At 45.3% G+C, this 21,179-nt stretch overlaps 1 protein-coding gene across 1 annotated transcript in view; it reads right to left on the reverse strand.

Annotated features, from left to right (window-relative positions):
• LOC139570237 (unconventional myosin-Id-like) overlaps positions 1-21,179 on the reverse strand; it is a 120,583-nt gene that overhangs the window by 17,215 nt on the left and 82,189 nt on the right. Inside the window, exons 17-21 of the mRNA XM_071391943.1 lie at positions 18,256-18,479; positions 17,642-17,780; positions 17,295-17,399; positions 16,956-17,069; positions 10,466-10,620 (exon numbers count right to left, since the gene is read on the reverse strand). Coding sequence (XP_071248044.1) covers positions 10,466-10,620; positions 16,956-17,069; positions 17,295-17,399; positions 17,642-17,780; positions 18,256-18,479 — 737 coding nt within the window. The remainder of the gene's footprint in view (positions 1-10,465; positions 10,621-16,955; positions 17,070-17,294; positions 17,400-17,641; positions 17,781-18,255; positions 18,480-21,179) is intronic.

The raw sequence follows: 21,179 nt of genomic DNA on the forward strand, positions 1-21,179 counted from the left end.
GAGGGATGAGAAGGATGAGAATGATCAGGAGAAAGAGTGGAGGGTAAAGGTCAAGCGGGGGCTACATCTCGGTATACTGTACAAGGATCGAGAGGCTTGCAGCAAGATGGTAGAGTACGTGGGTGTCTCTGTGTGAGTGTAGGTGGAAAGGCTGGAGGTATGGAGGGGAGGCCAGGGACCTTTCACCCCAGTCAGGGGAGGGGATGTCTGGGGCCGCAGCACCACTCTATGAGCATGGTAGAAGCCTGTTGACCTGCACCTCACTGCGTCTCTTACTGGTTGGTTGGTTGGCGGGCAGGCAGACAGCACTGCAGTGAGTGCAGGGACCCACGCAGAGGGAAACTAGGTCAGATCCCATCTCTCTCAGACACACACACACTCAGTCTACACCCCTCCCCTTCAATCACTCCACCAACCAACCGACCCCCCAGGCTGATATAAAATATAAAACAGAGCAGGACTCTCTACTGTCCAGCAAAAAGAGTGTGTGTGTGGTGGCTGTAGCCACATATAAGTGTGTTATGATGACACACACACACACACACACATACATCCATTTATGCAGGAGGTAGCTAAAACACAATTTTAAAGTATGTTTTTGGAAAGCAAATGAGTTTAAACGGATGTCTATCATTGGTGCTCTGGACAGTTTTACATGACAGGAATACCATCCAATCCATCACCTGGATAATGTATAAGGATGGAGACAGATCCATTCATGGCTAAAAAAAGATGAGCTTTATAAAAAATACTCTCCCTCCCTCTAGCCCCCTGTTTCTCCCTCTGCCCCTCTCTTTGTCCTTCCTACAGCTTCTGTTGACCTCTCTGACACTGTTTTTCTGCCTCTCTCCATCCTTTTCCTCTCTCCTTCTCTGTCTGCCCCCCCCCCCCCCCCCCGTCTCCAGAGGAGATGAGTTAGTTCTCAGCCAGCAGGGCTATTATTGGACTAAATATCAGACAAACATGGATCGGCTGGTCGCTATGGCAACTGCATCTGCAACACTGCACAGGGAGGGAGGGAGGGAGGAAGAGTAAGAGGGATGGAGGAAAAAACGGGAGGAAAGCTGACAAACAAGGGGGGGGCAGGAGAGGGAGGGGGGAAAGTGGGAGGGAGTGAAGGAGGGATAAAGGAGAGGGAGTGGAGGGGAGCATGACTTCCTTAAGTCTGAAATGCTCCACTCAGCATAAAGGCTGACCTTGATGGTGTAGGGAGACAAAATCACCAGTTAGCAGCACACCGCCTCTGTCTGTCTTAGTGTCTTTAAACGTGATGATGATGTTGCCATCTCGAATTACACAGGAAAGTGCAGCACGGCACATTTGTTCACGCCGAGCAGCACTTCTTCAAGGTTTGAATATTCATCACGCTTCCGTTGTACTGACACTGCAATAACACAAACTTAACGGATCGTCATTCTCCGGAAAGGACAACAGATGCCCACTTCTCTGCTCGGGGAGGAGAGCAGAGAGGATTCGCCAGAGCAATCAGCGGCCTCAGACTTCTGCTACCTGGCTGACAACAACCAACAGATCTGTTACAGTCGCTTATATCTCCTTCTCTCTCTCCTATGGCTCATCTTTTCTCTCTCTCTCATGAGTCAGCAGTATGAAGCCCGTAGCCTCTGTATTGATCTGATGTAGCTTTTCGGTTATGTTCTGACCTGGGGCTGAACTGAGGGCTTGATCTGATCATATAACTACGCTGCCCTGTCAAATCTGGGCCAACCTCAATCTGTGACACACATAACAAGGGAATGACGAAAGAAGAGAACTTGAATGAAACGAAACAACAAAATGATAGAAAGACGAAGCAAACAGTTAAGTCCAATAACTGGTGTCACACAGACATGAACAGTATTACAGTGCAGAGTGTCTCATATCTTTAGTCTGTCGAGCGCCCTCTCTTCCTGTCCTTCCCTAGTGCTCTTAAGCGAGGGATGCTTTCCTTCTTATTACCGGGTTAGGCTGGGCCCAGAATAACACCATTCATCTCCACAGTGGGGAGAACACAGGAAAGAATTCCTGGAGAGAGAGAGAGAGAGAGGGAGAGAGAGAAGAAGGAGAGAGAGTGAGAAGAAAGAGAGAGAGTGAGAAGAAAGAGAGAGGAAACAAAGAGAGCGAGAGAGAAGAAAGAGAGGGAAGAAAGAGAGCGAGAGTGAAGAGAGAGAAGAAAGAGAGAGGAAAGAGAGAGAGGAAAGAGAGGAAATAGAGAGAGAGAGAGAGAGAAGAAAGAGAGCGAGAGAGGAGAGAAAATAAAGAGGGCGAGAGAGAAGAGAGAGAGGAAAGAGAGAGAGAGAAGAAAGAGAGAGGAAATAGAGAGAAAGGGAAGAAAGAGAGAGAGAGTTGGGAGGAAAGAGTGATAGAGGAGAAAGGGAAAAAAGAGAGGGCGAGAAGAGAGAGCGTGGAGGAAGAGACAGCGACAGAGACACACACTCATCCATCGATTGCCTTCACAAGGATCTCTCCCTCCATCCCACGTGCTAATACTTTCTGGACTTACAGTAGTCACTGAAACAGCAAGACAACAGCAAGACAACCTGCCACAGAACGCTCTTTTCTGAGAACCCAGTAGTTCAAATACAGCGCTACACAACGGAGAAACGAAGCTACATCTAGGGACCGAGACAACCGCGACAGAGTCATCTCTGTCAGGGACTTACACATCTCACAGTGGAACTTTCTCATTGGATCGGGTTCCACTGGAGCACAATGTATAGTTTAGAAACCATAACAAAGGGAAGTGTCACTATATGGAAAAGTAGGGAAGTAGGTCCGAGTCCGAATCAGACGGACATAGAGTAGAAAAACATAGCTAGACGTTTGAATTTGGACTTGAAGACAGAGCTTGTGCATTGCTGGTATTTCGGCGAGTTAGCTTCTTTATAATTCCTGAAATAAATTAATAATTAACAAGGAGGCTATTTTTAGGACAGGTGTGAACTGGTGATCGGGAAAGCTGAATGTAATGCACATGTAATGTACACTGACTATACCAAACATTAGGAACACCTTCCCAATATTGAGTAGCAATACCATTTTGCCCTCAGAACAGCCTCAATTCGTCAGGACAAGGACTCTACAAGGTGTCGAAAGTGTTCCACAGGGATGCTGGCCCATGTTGACTCCAATGCTTCCCACAGTTGTGTCAAGTTGGCTGGATGAACTTTGGGTGGTGGACCATTCTTGATACACACGGGAAACTGTTGAGTGAGAAAAACCCAGCAGCGTTGCAGTTCTTGACACAAATCGGTGTGCCTGGCATCTACTACTATACCCCGGTCAAAGGCACTTAAATATTTTGTCTTGCCCATTCACCCTCTGAATGGCACACGTACACAATACATGTCTATATCCTGCCTGTTTGGCCCTGTCCGGGGGTCTCATCAGATGGGGCCACAGTGTCTCCTGACCACTCCTGTCTCAGCCTCCAGTATTTATGCTGCAGTAGTTTATGTGTCGGGGGGCTAGGGTCAGTCTGTTATATCTGGAGTACTTCTCCGGGCTTATCCGGTGTCCTGTGTGAATTTAAGTATGCTGTCTAATTCTCTCTTTCTCTCTTTCTCTCTCTCTCTCGGAGGACCTGAGCCCTAGAACCATGCCTCAGGACTACCTGGCATGATGACTCCTTGCTGTCCACAGTCCACCTGGCCGTGCTGCTGCTCCAGTTTCAACTGTTCTGCCTGCGGCTATGGAACCCTGACCTATTCACCGGTCGTGCTACCTGTCCCAGACCTGCTGCACTTGTTGCACCCTCGACAACTACTGTGATTATTATTATTTGACCCTGCTGGTCATTTATGAACATTTTAACATCTTGGCCATGTTCTGTTATAATCTCCACCCGGCACAGCCAGAAGAGGACTGGCCACCCCTCATAGCCTGGTTCCTCTCTATGTTTCTTCCTAGGTTTAGGCCTTTCTAGGGAGTTTTTCCTAGCCACCGTGCTTCTACACCTGCATTACTTGCTGTTTGGGGTTTTAGGCTGGGTTTCTGTACAGCACTTTGAGATATCAGCTGATGTAAGAAGGGCTATATAAATAAATTTGATTTGATTTGAATACATGTCTCAAATTGTCTCAAGGCTTACAAATCCTTCTGTAACCTGTCTCCTCCCCTGATTGAAGTGGATTTAACAGATGACATCAATAAGGGATCATAGCTTTCACCTGGATTCACCTGGTCAGTCTATGTCATGGAAGGAGCAGGTGTTCATAATGTTTTGGACACTCAGTGTGTATCAGGGTCATATACAGTCGACTGTAATGTACTGCATGTAGGGTGGATGATGTATAAGCAGTGGTCAGTCCTCCTCCTGGAAAGCTGCCGATGTGCCCTTGAGCAAGGCACTTACCCCGTAATTGCTCCTGTAAGTCGCTCTGGAAAGGAGCGTCTGCTGAACGACTCAAACGTAAATATATAAACGTACTAGGTATGCATGCAGGCTTTTGATCCGGCCCTGCAGTAACACACCTGATTCTACTAATGAGTTGTGTGTTGAGTGTTGTGGTGTGGTGTGTTGTGCTGCAGTGGGGTGCATGTCAATAGAACAGAGGTCTGGGCTAAATATAGGAGAGATAGCAGAGCAGAGCAGCTCATCACCTTAAATATTTAATCTCTCCTCTTCTGAGTTGGAGGGAGAGGGGTAGGGAGGGAAGGAGGAGAGAGGAGAGGGAGGGATGGGGGAAAGGGAGGGGGCAGGAGAGATGGAGGGGGGTGTAAGAGAATGACAGAGTGAGAGAGAAGAAGAGAAACAGATAGAGGAAGAGAAACCGAGAGAGAGCACGAGAGAGAGCGAGAGAGAGGGAAGAGAGAGAGAAAGAAAGAAAGAAAGAAAGAAAGAAAGAAAGAGAGAGAGACAGAGAGACAGGGAGAGAGGAGACAGAGAGAGAGACAGAGACAGAGACAGAGAGACAGGGAGAGAGGAGACAGAGACAGAGACAGAGACAGAGACAGAGAGACAGACAGAGACAGAGAGACAGACAGAGACAGAAACAGACAGAGACAGAGACACACAGAGACAGAGACATACAGAGACACACAGAGACAGAGACATACAGAGACACACGGAGACAGACAGAGACAGAGACATACAGACACAGAGACATACAGACACAGAGACAGAGACACAGAGACAGACAGACACAGAGACAGACAGAGACAGACAGAGAGACAGAGAGACAGGGAGGAGAGAGAGGAAGAGAAACAGAGAGAAGGGAGACAGAGGGAAAGGGAAGAGAAACATTGAGAGGGAAGAGCAACAGAGAGAGAGAAAGATAAACAGAGAGAGAGAGGAAGATAAACAGAGAGAGAGAGGAAGATAAACAGGGAGACAGAGAGACACAAAGAAGAGGAATGAAAATAGGGGAACGACAAAAAAGGAAAAAGGGATGAGAAAGGAAAAGAGCGAGGGAGGAAGTGAGAGCATGGGGATATAATCCGTTTTCATGCAGAAGCGGCTGGACTATTTGTGAGTTTCTAGACAACTGTTGTGCGTCACAGCCGATAAGAGGGTTATGTTCTTATTCACATGTGGAGCAGAATTCGCCGCGTCTGTTTTACTCTCAACAGATTTGGCCCCGATACATTCTGAGAGGGAGCCTATCTACTCGTAAAATATGACAGCTTTGACATTTCTTGAACAAACCCGTCAAGTCGCGAACTCAATCTGAAAAGTAGTCTTTTGAGGGGACAAATTCTGAAAGCCCCCCCCCCCCCCCCCCAAGTGAAATAAGCCCCCATATTGAAAGTTGGAACTCTTGTACACTAACTACACAGAGAAAGAACGAGTGTTATTTGGAGTGGGGCTTACACTTACTGTCACTATCACTCTGCACTACACATGCTGTACATTTGTGGAATTAAAAAGCCAGCCATTGACTCTGGGTCCCTGTGTGTGATGTAAGCTGCTATGGCGCTCTGCTCAGTATTGTGTGGGCTGTGCACCACGCTGAAGGACAGATAAATGTTACATCTACAGGGATGTGTAGGGCACATAACACACATTATACACACATTATACACACATTATACATACATTATACACACATTATACTCCGAGTACATAAAGCATTATGACCTGCTCTTTCCATCACATAGACTGACCAGGTGAATCCAGGTGAAAGATATTGTCCCTTATTGATGTGACTTGTTAAATCCACTTCAAATCAGTGTAGATAAAGGGGAGGAGACCGGTTAAAAAGATGGCTTTTTAAGCCTTGAGACATAGATTGTGTACGTGTGCCATGCAGAAGGTGAATGAGCAAGACAAGAGATTTAAGTGCCTTTGAACGGGGTATGGTAGTAGGTGCCAGGCGCACCGGTTTGTGTCAAGAACTGCAACGCTGCTGGCTTTTTCACACTCAACAGTTTCCCGTGTGTATCAAGAATGGTTCACCACCCAAATGATATCCAACTAACTTCACACAACTGTGGGAAGCATTGGAGTCAACACGGGCCAGCATCCCTGTGGAACGCTTCGACACCTTGTAGAATCCATGCACCGACGAGTTGAGGCTGTTCTGATGGTAAAAGGGGGGTTCAACTCAATATTAGGAAGGTGTTCCTAATGTTTGGTGTAGTCAGTGTACATGGACACACACACTAAGATGTCTCGGCGTGGCCTTTTGTTCTGGCCACGTTTCATTGTGATAGATGGGCCTCTATAGGGAGCACATGGAGACTAATTAAGAGGAACCCAATGGCAGAGGGCTTTCTCTCTCTCTCTCTCTCGCTGAGAGCGCGTATACAATGAGACATGATAGCATCGGAGCAGAGGCGTGTTCAGGCACATTCCCCCACAAAATAGACCCGTTTCAGACAAGAGCAAGGATATGATAAAGTGCCTTGGCTTAATTATAATGTAGGTATTCTACAGCTGGGTAAACATGACCAGCTGGCTGGTGTGTTTACAGACATATTCAATCAATCCTTATCCCAGTCTGCTGTTCCCACATGCTTCAAGAGGACCACCATTGTTCCTGTTCCCAAGAAAGCTAAGGTAACTGAGCTAAACGACTACCGCCCCGTAGCACTCACTTCCGTCATCATGAAGTGCTTTGAGAGACTAGTCAAGGACCATATCACCTCCACCCTACCTGACACCCTAGACCCACTCCAATTCGCTTACCGCCCCAACAGGTCCACAGACGACGCAATCGCAACCACACTGCACACTGCCCTAACCCATCTGGATAAGAGGAATAGCTATGTGGGAATGCTGTTCATCTACTACAGCTCAGCATTTAACACCATAGTACCCTCCAAACTCGTCATCAAGCTCGAGACCCTGGGTCTCGACCCCGCCCTGTGCAACTGGGTACTGGACTTCCTGACGGGCCGCCCCCAGGTGGTGAGGGTAGGTAACAACATCTCCACCCCGCTGATCCTCAACACTGGGGCCCCACAAGGATGCGTTCTGAGCCCTCTCCTGTACTCCCTGTTCACCCACGACTGCGTGGCCATGCACGCCTCCAACTTAATCATCAAGTTTGCGGACGACACTACAGTGGTAGGCTTGATTACCAACAACAACGAGACGGCCTACAGGGAGGAGGTGAGGGCCCTCGGAGTGTGGTGTCAGGAAAATAACCTCACACTCAACGTCAACAAAACAAAGGAGATGATCGTGGACTTCAGGAAACAGCTGAGGGAGCACCCCCCTATCCACATCGACTGGACAGTAGTGGAGAGGGTAGTAAGTTTTAAGTTCCTCGGCGTACACATCACGGACAAACTGAATTGGTCCACCCACACAGACAGCGTTGTGAAGAAGGCGCAGCAGCGCCTCTTCAACCTCAGGAGGCTGAAGAAATTCGGCTTGTCACCAAAAGCACTCACAAACTTCTACAGATGCACAATCGAGAGCATCCTGTCGGGCTGTATCACCACCTGGTACGGCAACTGCTCCGCCCACAACCGTAAGGCTCTCCAGAGGGTAGTGAGGTCTGCACAACGCATCACTGGGGGCAAACTACCTGCCCTCCAGGACACCTACACCACCCGATGTCACAGGAAGGCCATAAAGATCATCAAGGACAACAACCACCCGAGCCACTGCCTGTTCATCCCGCTATCATCCAGAAGGCGAGGTCAGTACAGGTGCATCAAAGCAGGGACCGAGAGACTGAAAAACAGCTTCTATCTCAAGGCCATCAGACTGCTAAACAGCCACCACTAACATCGAGTGGCTGCTGCCAACATACTGACTCAACTCCAGCTCACTTTAATAATGGAAATTGATGGAAATTGATCAAAAATGTATCACTAGCCACTTTAAACAATGCCACTTAATATAATGTATATGTATATACTGTACTCTATATAATCTACTGCATCTTGCCATCTTTATGTAATACATGTATCACTAGCCACTTTAAACTATGCACTTTTATGTTTACATACCCTACATTACTCATCTCATATGTATATACTGTACTCGATACCATCTACTGCATCTTGCCTATGCCATTCTGTACCATCACTCATTCATATATCTTTATGTACATATTCTTTATCCCTTTACACTTGTGTGTACAAGGTAGTAGTTGTGGAATTGTTACGTTAGATTACTCGTTGGTTATTACTGCATTGTCGGAACTAGAAGCACAAGCATTTCGCTACACTCGCATTAACATCTGCTAACCACGTGTATGTGACAAATAAAATTTGATTTGATTTGATTTGACATGCTGCAATCATCTATCATACAAGCCCCAACTTAAAAATAGCATGACATTAACATTAACATGACAGGTATAATGAGGAATAATTAACATTAACCTCTAAAAGGCTGGATTTCGTTGACATTCTCAAGGCTCGGTTGGTTCAGATCAAATGGTCAGAAGAGCGGAGAGTGAAGGACAGTGCCTGACATCATCCACCTTGAATCTGAGCAAAGGTAGTCAGCATTTTAAAACTATTTAAAGATACACTTGTTTAAAACCTGGATATTTGATGTCCTTTTATGAAGCAAGTCTAACCTTGTTTCAAAGTAGCCTAGTCAAAATACGCCCAAATGTTGAGGGAATTACTTAAACACTTAATATGTCATTGAAACCAGCATTTTTCATGTAAGATTGGTTTTCAAATCAACTTTATTTAATTGTGCAGCAGCAAAAGGCATAATCCTAGTCCTATTAGTAACCCGCGCTAGTTGATGCATCTTTAGATCTCCTCTCTTCATTTGTAACGGATATTTGAATCTCTGTCACATGAAACCGCTGGTGCGTGCGGTGCGCTTTTGAGAGCGGTGTTTTGACGCTAAGCATTTTGGAACATTAGCGCGTAGCCTACAGCCATGTGCACATCGTTGATCTTATAATATGAAGAATTACAACTTCATCAACATTTTAAGATAAACGGTCTGACCTGTTGCATCTACCTCATTGCTTTTTTATTTTCAGCGGTATGAATTTTGGATCTGTCGTCCCAGAACTTTTGAACCGTAGACATATTTTTAATCATCCAACGGACAACGGGGCACCTTTAATTACCAGCCCTGGAGGGAATTATTATATAAAAGACATAAAATGCATTTGGTTATAATTGTAATGTTGTAATATTTGATAGACTACCTAGGGTGGCCAACCATCCTCCAGGAGAGCCTTAAAGGGGCAGTGTTGTATTTTGAGACAGCCTTGAATATGCAAAGAAGCCAACAGGCAGAGTGTAACTTACATTTTTGTCTGATTCTCTGTGGTAAAAAAAGATAGTAATGCATTTTATTTTGTAAAGGGGTTCCTTGCTTCATACAACGAGACAACCATTTTTTTTTGGGGGGGGGGGGGGGGGACAAGTGACAAGTGACTTGAGCTTTTGGACAAGTAAAAATAAATCTGTCCTCCTTGCCCAAAGGACAAGTGTCGAAACAAGTTCAATGTCAAGCCCTGGTATATAATAGATGTACAGTACCATATCAGGTGGGACAGTAGAGCAGTTCAAAGCTGCTGCGTGTGCAGTTTTTCCAGGGGTGAACGAAGGGACAGTGAGTAAGTAACACAGTAGGTGGGGGGAAGACAGCTGGCCTGGACCATAATCTCCTTTACTGTCTGCACATCTGGGAGAATGCACCATACAGAAGGTACTGGACTTTGCTTACAGGAGAGCACAGGAGGCTGCTGAAGGGAGGACGGCACATATTAACGGCTGGAACGGAGCGAACGGAAAGGCATCAGACACATGGAAACCATGTTTTTGATTTAGTTCCACCGATTCCGCTCCAGCCATTACCACGAGCCCGTCCTCCCCAATTAAGGTGCCACCAACCTCCTGCGGAGGCCAGGTTCTGTATAGCTGTACTGGTTCTATGGCTCCCTGCAGACACACGTCACAAACATACGCAGACAGACAGAAAGACGAGTAGAAAGACAGACAGACTCACCCACTGACCGACCCGACCACCTGACCGAGCGACCAACAGACAGAAAGGCAGACACATGCATGGCACACATAAACACCCACTGGTTACCTTTTGAAGTGGCTGAGCAGGGTGCCCACCAGCTCTCCAATGCGGCTGTCCCCGACAGGCATCATGCCCTTTAGACAAACCACCAGGTCCCGGCTGTCCTTAGTGTGGAACACCACCAATTGATCCTTACCAGGGGACACACTGATCCCAGTCACCTGGTAGGACAGAGAGAGAGAGGACACACACGTAAGTACGCAGACACACACACCAGGGAAGTTTGAGTTAGCGCAGCTCAATGGACACAGCAATACACTAGCGGTTCTCAGACTGAATCAAAATTACAATCCATCACCCTTCATTTGCTTGGTAAGGAAAGGGACCAGGGGTTATTCTGACATGGTCCTACACAGACTGCAATAGACAGGTAAAACCCCAAGGTTCTGTGTGTAACGTCTGGCTGCTTCAAGGGTTATTGTTCCTGGTGTGATTTTATATTTAACGGAACATAACATCTCTAAGGAACATAATGAAGAGAATGAAAAGTAGACTGTATATTGTGCATTTGTTTGCTCTGGAATGAATCATCTTTTGTTTTGCTGATGGATTTTTGCTGAGTGGATTATACTGTTAAATAACTATGAACTGAACCGAGCAGAACTCTGTTTGTAAAAAAAAAAAATATGAAAAAGTGTTTGCTCAGAGAGGCTGAGAAGAATGTGGCCAAATATCTTCTTCAAGATAGAAATGTTTTCAGTTATTGATCTTGATCCCACAGGACTAATCAATGACTTCTGATCGAGGCTCGTTGAACCAGCCAGTGTGGTCAGATGCCAATATTCTGCAGGTGTGTAGTTGGGCTTTACTGAGCTCTGCAAAACCCCACCAAATGTGTTAGACCTAGCCCTAACCTCTATTTAATAGCATCACAGGTAAACACCGCTTAAAAGTCAGGGCCATGCCTAAACGTCATGGTGTGTCTAATTACCTCTCTCTCAGACACCCTCGTTCTCGGTCTCTTCCCCCCCTATCTTTCTATCTCTCCCACAGGTCAATACAGCTCAGAGGTTAAGATCTAATGCTCAAAGCTTATAGTTTCTTGCTTTTTTCCCCTCCATCTCTTTCTATCCCTCCCTACCTCTCTTTTTCTATCCCTTCCCACTCCTTCCCCCTGTCTCTGTGAGTCTAGGCCCCATTAAGCACAGCGTAGAGTAGACTATGGAAAGAGTCTTACACATTACCCCCTTAGTCCAGCATCATACTGGGACAAAATAATAATTATTCCATCTTCATCAGATGAAGGAAATGTGACAGCTCCACCATGGCACCACGCGTCAAGGGGTAAACAACCAATAGCTAGCTGCTTCACCAATAGCTAGCTGCTCCACCAATAGCTAGCCGATATAACTGAAAGTGAAATGAGCCCAGGGGTTAGAAACGATTTCAACAGGTATACTCCCAACACTATATGCTCGTGTTCGTGACAGCATATTTAAATGAACAAGTTAATTGATTGGAACGAGCCTCATTTCTTTTTAATGAGTTGGGATAATGAAACAGTCAGATTGGCGTTTTCGATTCGGCTTCTTTCATTGAAATCAAATCAAATTTTATTAATCACATGAGCCGAATACAACAAGTGTAGACCTTACAGTGAAATGCTTACTTACAAGCCCCTAACCAACAATGCGGTTTAAAAAATATGAAAAAGAAATAAAAGGAACAAGTAATTAAAATAACAATAGCGAGACTATATACAGGGGGTACCGGTACAGTGTCAATGTGCAGGTGCACCAGTTAGTCAAGGTAATTGAGGTAATATGTACATGTAGGTAGAGTTATTCAAATGACTATGCATCGATAACAGAGTAGCAGAGGCGTAAAAGAAGGGGGGACGGGGGGGGGGGGGCAATGCAAATAGTCTGGGTAGCTATTTGATTAGATGTTCAGGAGTCTTATGGCTTGGGGGTAGAAGCTGTTTAGAAGCCTCATGGACCTAGACTTGGCGCTCCGGTACATGGTAGCAGAGAGAACAGTCTATGACTAGGGTGGCTGGAGTCTGACAATTTTTAGGGCCTTCCTCTGACACTGCCTGGTATAGAGGTCCTGGATGGCAGGAAGCTTGGCCCCAGTGATGTACTGGGCCGTACGCAACCAGTCAGGATGCTCTCGATGGTGCAGCTGTAGAACCTTTTGAGGACCTGAGGACCCATGATACATTTTTTCAGTCTCCTGAGGAGGTTTTGTCTTGCCCTCTTCACGACTGTCTTGGTTGGCTTGGACCATGTTAGTTTGTTGTTAATATGGACACCAAGGAACTTGAAGCTCTCAGCCTGCTCCACTACAGCCCCGTCGATGAGAATAGGGGCGTGCTCAGTCCTCCTTTTCCTGTAGTCCACAATCATCTCCTTTGTCTTGATCACGTTGAGGGAGAGGTTGTTGTCCTGGCATCACACGGCCAGGTCTCTGACATCCCTATAGGCTGTCTTGTCGTTGTTGGTGATTAGGCTGTTGTGTCATCGGGCAAACGTAATGATGGTGTTGGAGTCGTGACTGGCGGTGCAGTCATGAGTGAACAGGGAGTACAGGAGGGGACTTGAGCACACACCCCTGAGGGGCCCCTGTGTTGAGGATCAGCGTGGCGGATGTGTTGTTACCCACCCTTACCGCCTGGGGGCGGCCCGTCAGTAAGTCCAGTATCCAGTTGCAGAGGGAGGTGTTTAGTCCCAGGGTCCTTAGCTTATTGATGAGCTTGGAGGGCACTATGGTGTTGAACGCTGAGCTGTAGTCAATGAATAGCATTCTCACATAGGTGTTCCTTTTGTCCAGGTGGGAAAGGGCAGTGTGGAGTGCAATAGAGATTGCGTCATCTGTTGATTTGTTAGGGCGGTATGCAAATTGGAGTGGGTCTCGGGTTCCTGGGATAAAACATGCTGGTATTAGACTCGGACAAGGAGAGGTTGAAAATGTCATTGAAGACACTTGCTAGTTGGTCAGCGCATAAGATCCGGGTTAGAGTCCCGCTCCTTGAAAGCGGCAGCTCTAGCCTTTAGCTCAGTGCGGATGTTGCCTGTAATCCATGGCTTCTGGTTGTTGTATGTACAGTACGGTCACTGTGCATCGACACCATCGACTGATGTGGTGTACTCCTGAATGTCATCGGTAGAATCCCGGAACATATTCCAGTCTCTGTTAGCAAAACAGTCCTGACCACTTTTTTATTGACCGAGTCACTGGTGCTTCCTGCTTTAATTTTTGCTTGTAAGCAGGAATCAGGAGGATAGAATTATGGTCAGATTTACCAAATGGAGGGAGAGGGAGAGCTTTGTATGCGTCTCTGTGTGTGGAGTATAGGTGGTCTAGAGTTTTTTCCCCCTCTGGTTGCACATTTAACATGCTGATAGAAATTTTGTAAAACGGATTTAAGTTTCCCTGCATTAAAGTCCCCGGGCGCCTCCTCTGGATGAGCATTTTTCCTGTTTGCTTATGGTGGAATACAGCTCATTGAGTGCGGTCTTAGTGCCAGCATCGGTCTGTGGTGGTATGTAGACAGCTACGAAAAATACCGGTGAAAACTCTAGGTAGATAGTGTGGTCTACAGCTTATCACGAGACCCTCTACCTTTGATTTTGTAAATGTCGTGCAGGTGGGTAGCAGGTAGCCTAGTGGTTAGAGTGTCGGGCCAGTAACCGAAAGGTTGCTGGATCGATTCCCCGAGCTGACAAGGTAAAAGTCTGCCGTTCTGCCCGAGCAAGGCAGTTAACCCACTGTTCCCCGGGCTCCGAAGAAGTGGATGTTGATTAAGGAAGCTCCCCTCTCTGATTCAGAGGGGTTGGGCTAAATGCGGAAGACACATTGGAGTCAACATGGGCCAGCATCCCTGTGGAACGCTTTTGACACCTTTTAGAGTCCATGCACCGACGAATTGATGCTGTTCTGAGGCCAAAAGGGGAGGGTGCAACTCAATATTATCAAGGTGTTCTTAATGTTTTGTACACTGAGTGTATATTGATAAGATCATCTTTGAAAACTAACAACCACCAAAATAAAAACTTGACAGTCAGGGAGAAGAAAAAATGCACAAAATGTTATGGCATGAGGAAACCATTGATTTTGTTAGAATGTTGGAGTCACTCAATGTTGGAGATAACCTAAAAACACGCATAAGCCATGGCAAAATGTGTCAAATTGCAGGAAATTTGTTTAAAACAGCAACATTTTGTCTATGTGACCAAGAGGTCGGAGACCACTCCCCCCCACCCATACTAACTTCGCCACCGCTGATGAAAACAATCCTAGGGGGAAACACTGGGGAAACAATACATGTTTGGAGATGGAAAGATAGAGTGAAAGAGAGTGAGAGGAAAGACAAATAACCTCTATTGGAAAGCGGAGCACATGTAGCAGCCAGGCGATTTGTGCACATGCCTGAACGACACCAGACATCAGCTGATCTGCCCTCCTGCACGGTCGCCATGACAACCCCATCTCCTGGGAAGTTGGCATGACAACGGCGGAGGGAGAGAGCAACGGCCGGAGAGGGAGAGGGAAGAAGATGGCAGGAAGCAAAGGGAATGTGTCGGGAAAAAGAGGGATGGAGGGAGGTAGAGAGGGACGTACAACGGATATTTGTTTTATTTTTACGTTTTTTTTTTTTTTTTTTTTTTACAAGGACACAACAGTTAACACACTAACGATCGCTGTATGCACCACAAGGTGGTGGTTAATTGACCTATAAATCGGAGGTAGACAGCCATGACTCCTCAGTAGCATGGACGTATGGGGAGCTATCCATCTCCTAGTGGATGCGTCTCAAGTCGCACCCTATTCCCCACATAGCGGACTACTTTCGTCCAGAGCCCTATGGACTACAGGGAATAGGTTGCCATTTGGGATGCACAAATTGCCTCTGGTTCCTGGGGCAGGAAATAAACACAAGGGCAGCCAAGGTTTAGCGTGGCAGCAACCCAGCTAGCTCGCTAATCTTACAGGCCTTTCCCCTCCATCTGACCTTCAAGTAATCGACGGTTTCTCGTCATGCATCGCTGGCTCCCCTAGCAACCATACGTCTCCATCCCAATCTACTCTCTCACCTTGACCAGCTCTCTAGCTCCTATAGATGACATTCAGAATAATGGAGTATTTCGTCATACGTATGTGCGTGTGTGTGTGTGGGGGGGGTGCGACCGTTTGGTTTTTGCGACCGCACTTGAAGAAACTTTCCGGATTGACTGACCTTCATGTCTTAAAGTAATGATTGACTGTCATTTGTCTTTGCTTATTTGAGCTGTTCTTGCCATCATATGGACTTTTACCAAATCTTCTGTATGCCACCCATACCTTGTCACAACACAACACAGACTGGTACTGTACTGTAGCTGTACACAATGTTCTATACTGTAAGTATTGTGGGTACCGTCATGTTCTACCTCTCCGAGTAGTCTTCTTATGTCTCCCAGTCTGTTCCATTTAACAATACTGAAGCTTCAGCCCGAGTGTCCAGCACACACACTTTCTCTCTCCAGGCTCGTGTGTGTGTGTGTGTGTGTGTGTGTGTGTGTGTGTGTGTGTGTGTGTGTGTGTGTGTGTGTGTGTGTGTGTGTGTGTGTGTGTGTGTGTGTGTGTAAACAATAGCCGATAGCCCTTCAGCCAACCCCATTCTCCTCCTAGCCCTGCTTTTCAATTTCCATTACAGATGCAGCGATAGGACCGGGGTGTCCATCCTATAATTCTTTCCTGACAGTTTTTCCAGATTGAACACCATGGTTCCTTGTCATAGTTGCTATCGTACGCCTCAGCTCATTTCTCACTCATTACAACAGCACAGGGAGGGAATATCTGGTCAGACGGATTACCTTTTCACCTTTCTACCTCCCTCCCTCCCTCCCTCTCTCTCTCTCTCTCTCTCACCTCACCCCCCCCCACAGACTGTTAGTATCTGCCTGTACTGTAATACCAGAGATTATACTTTGCCTCGCACTTTGACTCGTACGTGGAACGAGGACAGAGGTTTAAATGCGGGTGTAGGTTACATAAACAGAGTTCTGATAAAAAGCCAGGATGTTTTGGGTAAAAGCAGGGACGCACTGCTGTGAATCTAAAAACAACCATGAGGATTCTCACCATGGAAACAAGGCTCATAGTCTTTGTGTGCCTTATAGTCCACCAATCAGTGAGAATGTTTTTAACATAACATGAATGCAGCGGAGAAAGGATTGGGAGAGTTGCACATTTAAACGCTGTTGCCTTAGCTACAAATAACAGTCTCCGTATATAGCATAATAAGAGACGAGAGATCATTTAAAACCAAACAAAATCCCATCTAATCTTTTTTCAATGGAAGTCTACCAGGACATGGGAAAGACAATTATTCCATTATCTCAACATAACGTTCAATTTCCTCCTCCGCCTCAAACCGTGCTGTTATTAATTATCAATTGACAATCATTTAGAGAGATCCATTATGCTGTTTGGAGCAGCAGCTAGTAAGATTCCCATCAATATCAACGCCATCAAATCCACCACATTAAGAACACAGGGGAGATGATCGTACGTTGTAGAGGGGGATGCTCTTCATGGGCTTGTACTGCTTCAGGGGGTCCATCTTGTACAGGTGGCGGTCTGTGATGAGGACGGCCCGGTCCTCTGCCTTGTGGAAACGGTTGATCTGAGAAACACAAAGGTCCTCATCAGTCGCCCCCACAGCAGACACACGGCACTGGGAGTTGGCTAAACTCAGAGACATTTAGGTGAGAGTGTGTGTGTGTGTGTGTGTGTGTGTGTGTGTGTGTGTGTGTGTGTGTGTGTGTGTGTGTGTGACAGATGTGATCGGATTCTCTATTGTGTGCGTGTGGGTGTGTGTGCGGGTGTGTGCGCGTCCGCATCTACGTACCTTACGCACGTTGCAGGAGAAGAGAACTCTCATGAACTTGTCCTTACGCTGCAGCTCACTGGACACCAAGGTGAAGGAGGACGCTGTGTCAGGACTGTCTCGTTTCTGAACACTCACACGCACACGCACAGATAAAGACTGTCATGAAGATCATCAACTCTACAAAGACAAACCTCTTTCCATTGTATTTTAGTTCCAACAATGCACGCATACACACGGCGCACACACACATTTACAACTACGTTTAAATAAAAAACTAAAATCACACACATCAACCGCTAACCTCCTCCTTTGAGGAGCTCATAGCTACAGTGTCAGAACCCCCCCACCCAGCCAGTTCAACTCACCAGGTAGTTGCCCTCCCAGGTCCTCTGCAGCCCCAGGTCAGGTCTCTGGTCCTTGAGGGCCTCCAGGGTGGCCCCCTTGGCTCTGATCCGCAGCTTCTCCTCTGGAGTCATGTCTTTGATCAGCATCCACGCCCACCACCTAAAGCAGCATGGAAACACCCACAGGAATAGCAATGGAGCCAAGATATCGACTCTGATACAGTAGAATCTATAGCCTTGACAACAGGATTGGCCATTTCTGACGTGACGATATTGCAGAACAGTGATTTCTTGGGGGGCTGCACTCTCTCTGACAACAAAAATCCTGCCTTGAAACTGTACTTTCGAGGCTTTACGTGTGGAATTTCACTTTCTCCGGATGAAAGTAGTGAATGAGACTTTGATGGGGGAAATGTCCACCGCAGAGCTGAGGCTGGAGGAAACATGGGTAAGCACCTTCAAAGGAAACCGGTTGGAGTTTAAAACAGCACCCCTGGCTATGACACTCCACAGAATTCTTACCACACTGATGATACACCGATGGAAGGGGCTTACAGTGCATCGCGTTCAATGCTTGATGTTCTGTCTGAACAGAGGTGAAACAAGTCATATTACAACCTTTGCTGTTTGTTCACCTGTTGTACAAGCTCCGCAGCGCCTCTTCAAACCTCCTCAGGACTTTGGGCGGCGTGGGCCACTTGACGTGCTTGCCGTGGTCCTTCATGGAGCGCACGTTTTTGAATTTGCGGTTGACGTCTTGGATGTAAGACTTGACTTTGAAGCGGCGGTAGGCCCGTAGGATGATGACGGCGGCACGCATGCGCCGGTAACGCATCCTGGCTATGGTACCGCGCCATACCTGGTGAATAGGACCGAAGAGAGAGAAGGGGATGGAGAGGTTCATACAGTGGAAATGAATAAACTTTATTGATACCTCCCAATAACAACTATTACGTGAATAGGATGTATGGTCTAGAGTATGAAACAAACAAATATATAATACTAGTAAAATGTAAATAAAAGGCAGCCTATATTTGATAAACAGACTTTTTTTCTCTATATATTTTAGATACATAAACTGGATTTTATGTATGTTTTAATGAACTCAAGCAAGAAAGCCAGAACAAAGATTCACATGATTAAAATGTCAAATTCAAGTTAGCTGTTGTAAATCTGAACAGCATGTATGTTGGACCTTTATTGAAAAGAATGCAGAAACTAACTTGTATGTACGTTTTTTATGAGCTCAAGCAAGAAAGCAAAAACAACTATTAACATAATTACATTTCACATTCAAGTTAGTAGCTATAAATCTGAACAGCTTGCATGTTGGACTATTACCGAAAAGAGCCGGCATAACCAAACACCAGTTAAAGGAAGTGTGCAATTGGCATGCTGACTGCAGGAATGTCCCCCAGAGCTGTTGCCAGAGAATTTAATGTTAATTTCTCTACCATAAGCCGCCTCCAACGCCATTTAAAAAAAAATGTCAGTACGTCCAACCAGCCTCACCGTCTTATGGGCGAGCGATTTGCTGATGTTAACACTGTGAACAGAGTGCCCCATGGTGGTGGTGGGATTATGGTATGGGTAGGCATAAACTACGGACAACGGACACAATTGCATTTTATCGATGGCAATTTGAATGCACAGATATACCATCACGAGATCCTGAGGCCCATTATATTATATTATTTTGCCATTCATCCGCCGCCATCACCTCATGTTTCAGCATGATAATGCATGGCCCCATGTCGCAACGATCTGTACAAAATTCGCAACGAAACTGTTTTCGCTTTGTCATTATGGGGTATTGTGTGTAGATTGATGAGGATTTTTTATTTATTTAATCCATTATAGAATAAGGCTGGAACATAACAAAATGTGGAAAAGGGAAGGGGTCTGAATACTTTCCGAATGCACTGTACTCTAATGTCGAGGTGATTCCATGTCCTTCGTGTATTTAATTATAGGCTATAGGCAATATTAAGATTAATATCCAAGAGACCTCCAAACTATGTGCTAATGATCATATATATAAACTAATTCAACTAACTGTTGTAATTTTTGGCTTTTCATCAAACATTTGGCAGTCATCACATTTGTTTTGTTTTCAAATAACTTGCATATTTTCAAATACCTTCAAATATTATATGGTTTTCTGAGAGGTATTCAAAATACTTTCAAATATGACTTGGTTTTCTGAGACCTGTATTTGAATATCAAAGAAAATAGTTATTTTTATTTGAAACGGTACAAAAAAATATATTCGACTACCTTGAGATTTGAATGTTGGTATTTAAAAATAAACCACAAAATACAATTATTTCTGCCCATGTGCCTCACACTCCCCCCGTCCCCCACCTTGCTGCCCTAGGTGACACAGAAATAATGGAGGAGGGAAGAGAAAGATCAGAGTGATCCATATTCATCGGTCCCATCTACCCATGAGCTGTATTTATTAGGCTGCAAACAGAAGAAAAAAAATACTGGAAATCGAGAGGGACTAACTGAACATGTCCAATAAGAAACCCTCATTTTCGTTTTTCATTGCAAAATGTTTTGCTACAGTGTGCAGTAATGAATACAGTCTGTTACTATCCTCCCACGTGACAAGGATGATGATGAGGTGAATAAATGAATGGAATCCAACTCATAGATGGTCCCCACTAGCTAACAGTGTTACAAAAAAAACATTCTAATTCAGATTTGATCAAATGTTGGAGAAATGAAGTCTGTTTAAGGCGAACAGCATTGAGATAAGATATTATAATATAACATATTAAAATGGAGATGGAGAATTAAAGATATTTCTTAAGGGACCCGAGTGTATTATGGTCTTGGGTTGAGATTCACAGAATATGCTTAAAGGTGCAATATGCAAAAATTTCTCCACCATTTCCTGGTTGCTAAAATTCTAATACTTTGCCTAATTTCAGTTTATGTGAAACAATAAGCAATAGTGTATAGTGCAGAGAATCATTGTGCCATCTAAACCGCTGTGAAATATATTTTCATTAAGCAAAAATATTGTATTTTCAGCTGATGTACAAACCCTTAAGAACGGAAAGCATAGAAATAGTGCACATATAACAGATCTAACGCTTCTCAGACTTGCTTTCAATAAGAATGACAGATCTATAACAAAACATTTCTATGTGAATTTGGTTAAATATTGCCACTTTATAAACTGATTGTGAGCAATATACTGTAGGGCTATTGGACCCTAAATGACCTTCTTTACTTTGATTTTAAACAAAGACTAGGATTGTGAGCAGAGAGATGGTGGGATGGCTTGCGTGTCAAAAGAAGCTCTCGAGTTAGAAGAACCTCGCAAGCAGATTTCATACAGTACATCTCTTCCTAAACATTCCATATGGGCAGACATGAGAAATGTTATCTACGTGACAAAATACTGTAACCACAAAATACTGTAGTCACATATTATGATACAACTGTGGCAGTCGTGTCATAATATTGCCAATTGATGGTAGCTACTTAGCATCACTCAAGCCCTTTGTATAAACATACATTTGAATGCGATGTGTCCTGAGCTAAA

This window comes from Salvelinus alpinus, chromosome 3, assembly GCF_045679555.1.
Source record: "Salvelinus alpinus chromosome 3, SLU_Salpinus.1, whole genome shotgun sequence".
Classification (NCBI taxonomy): domain Eukaryota; kingdom Metazoa; phylum Chordata; class Actinopteri; order Salmoniformes; family Salmonidae; genus Salvelinus; species Salvelinus alpinus.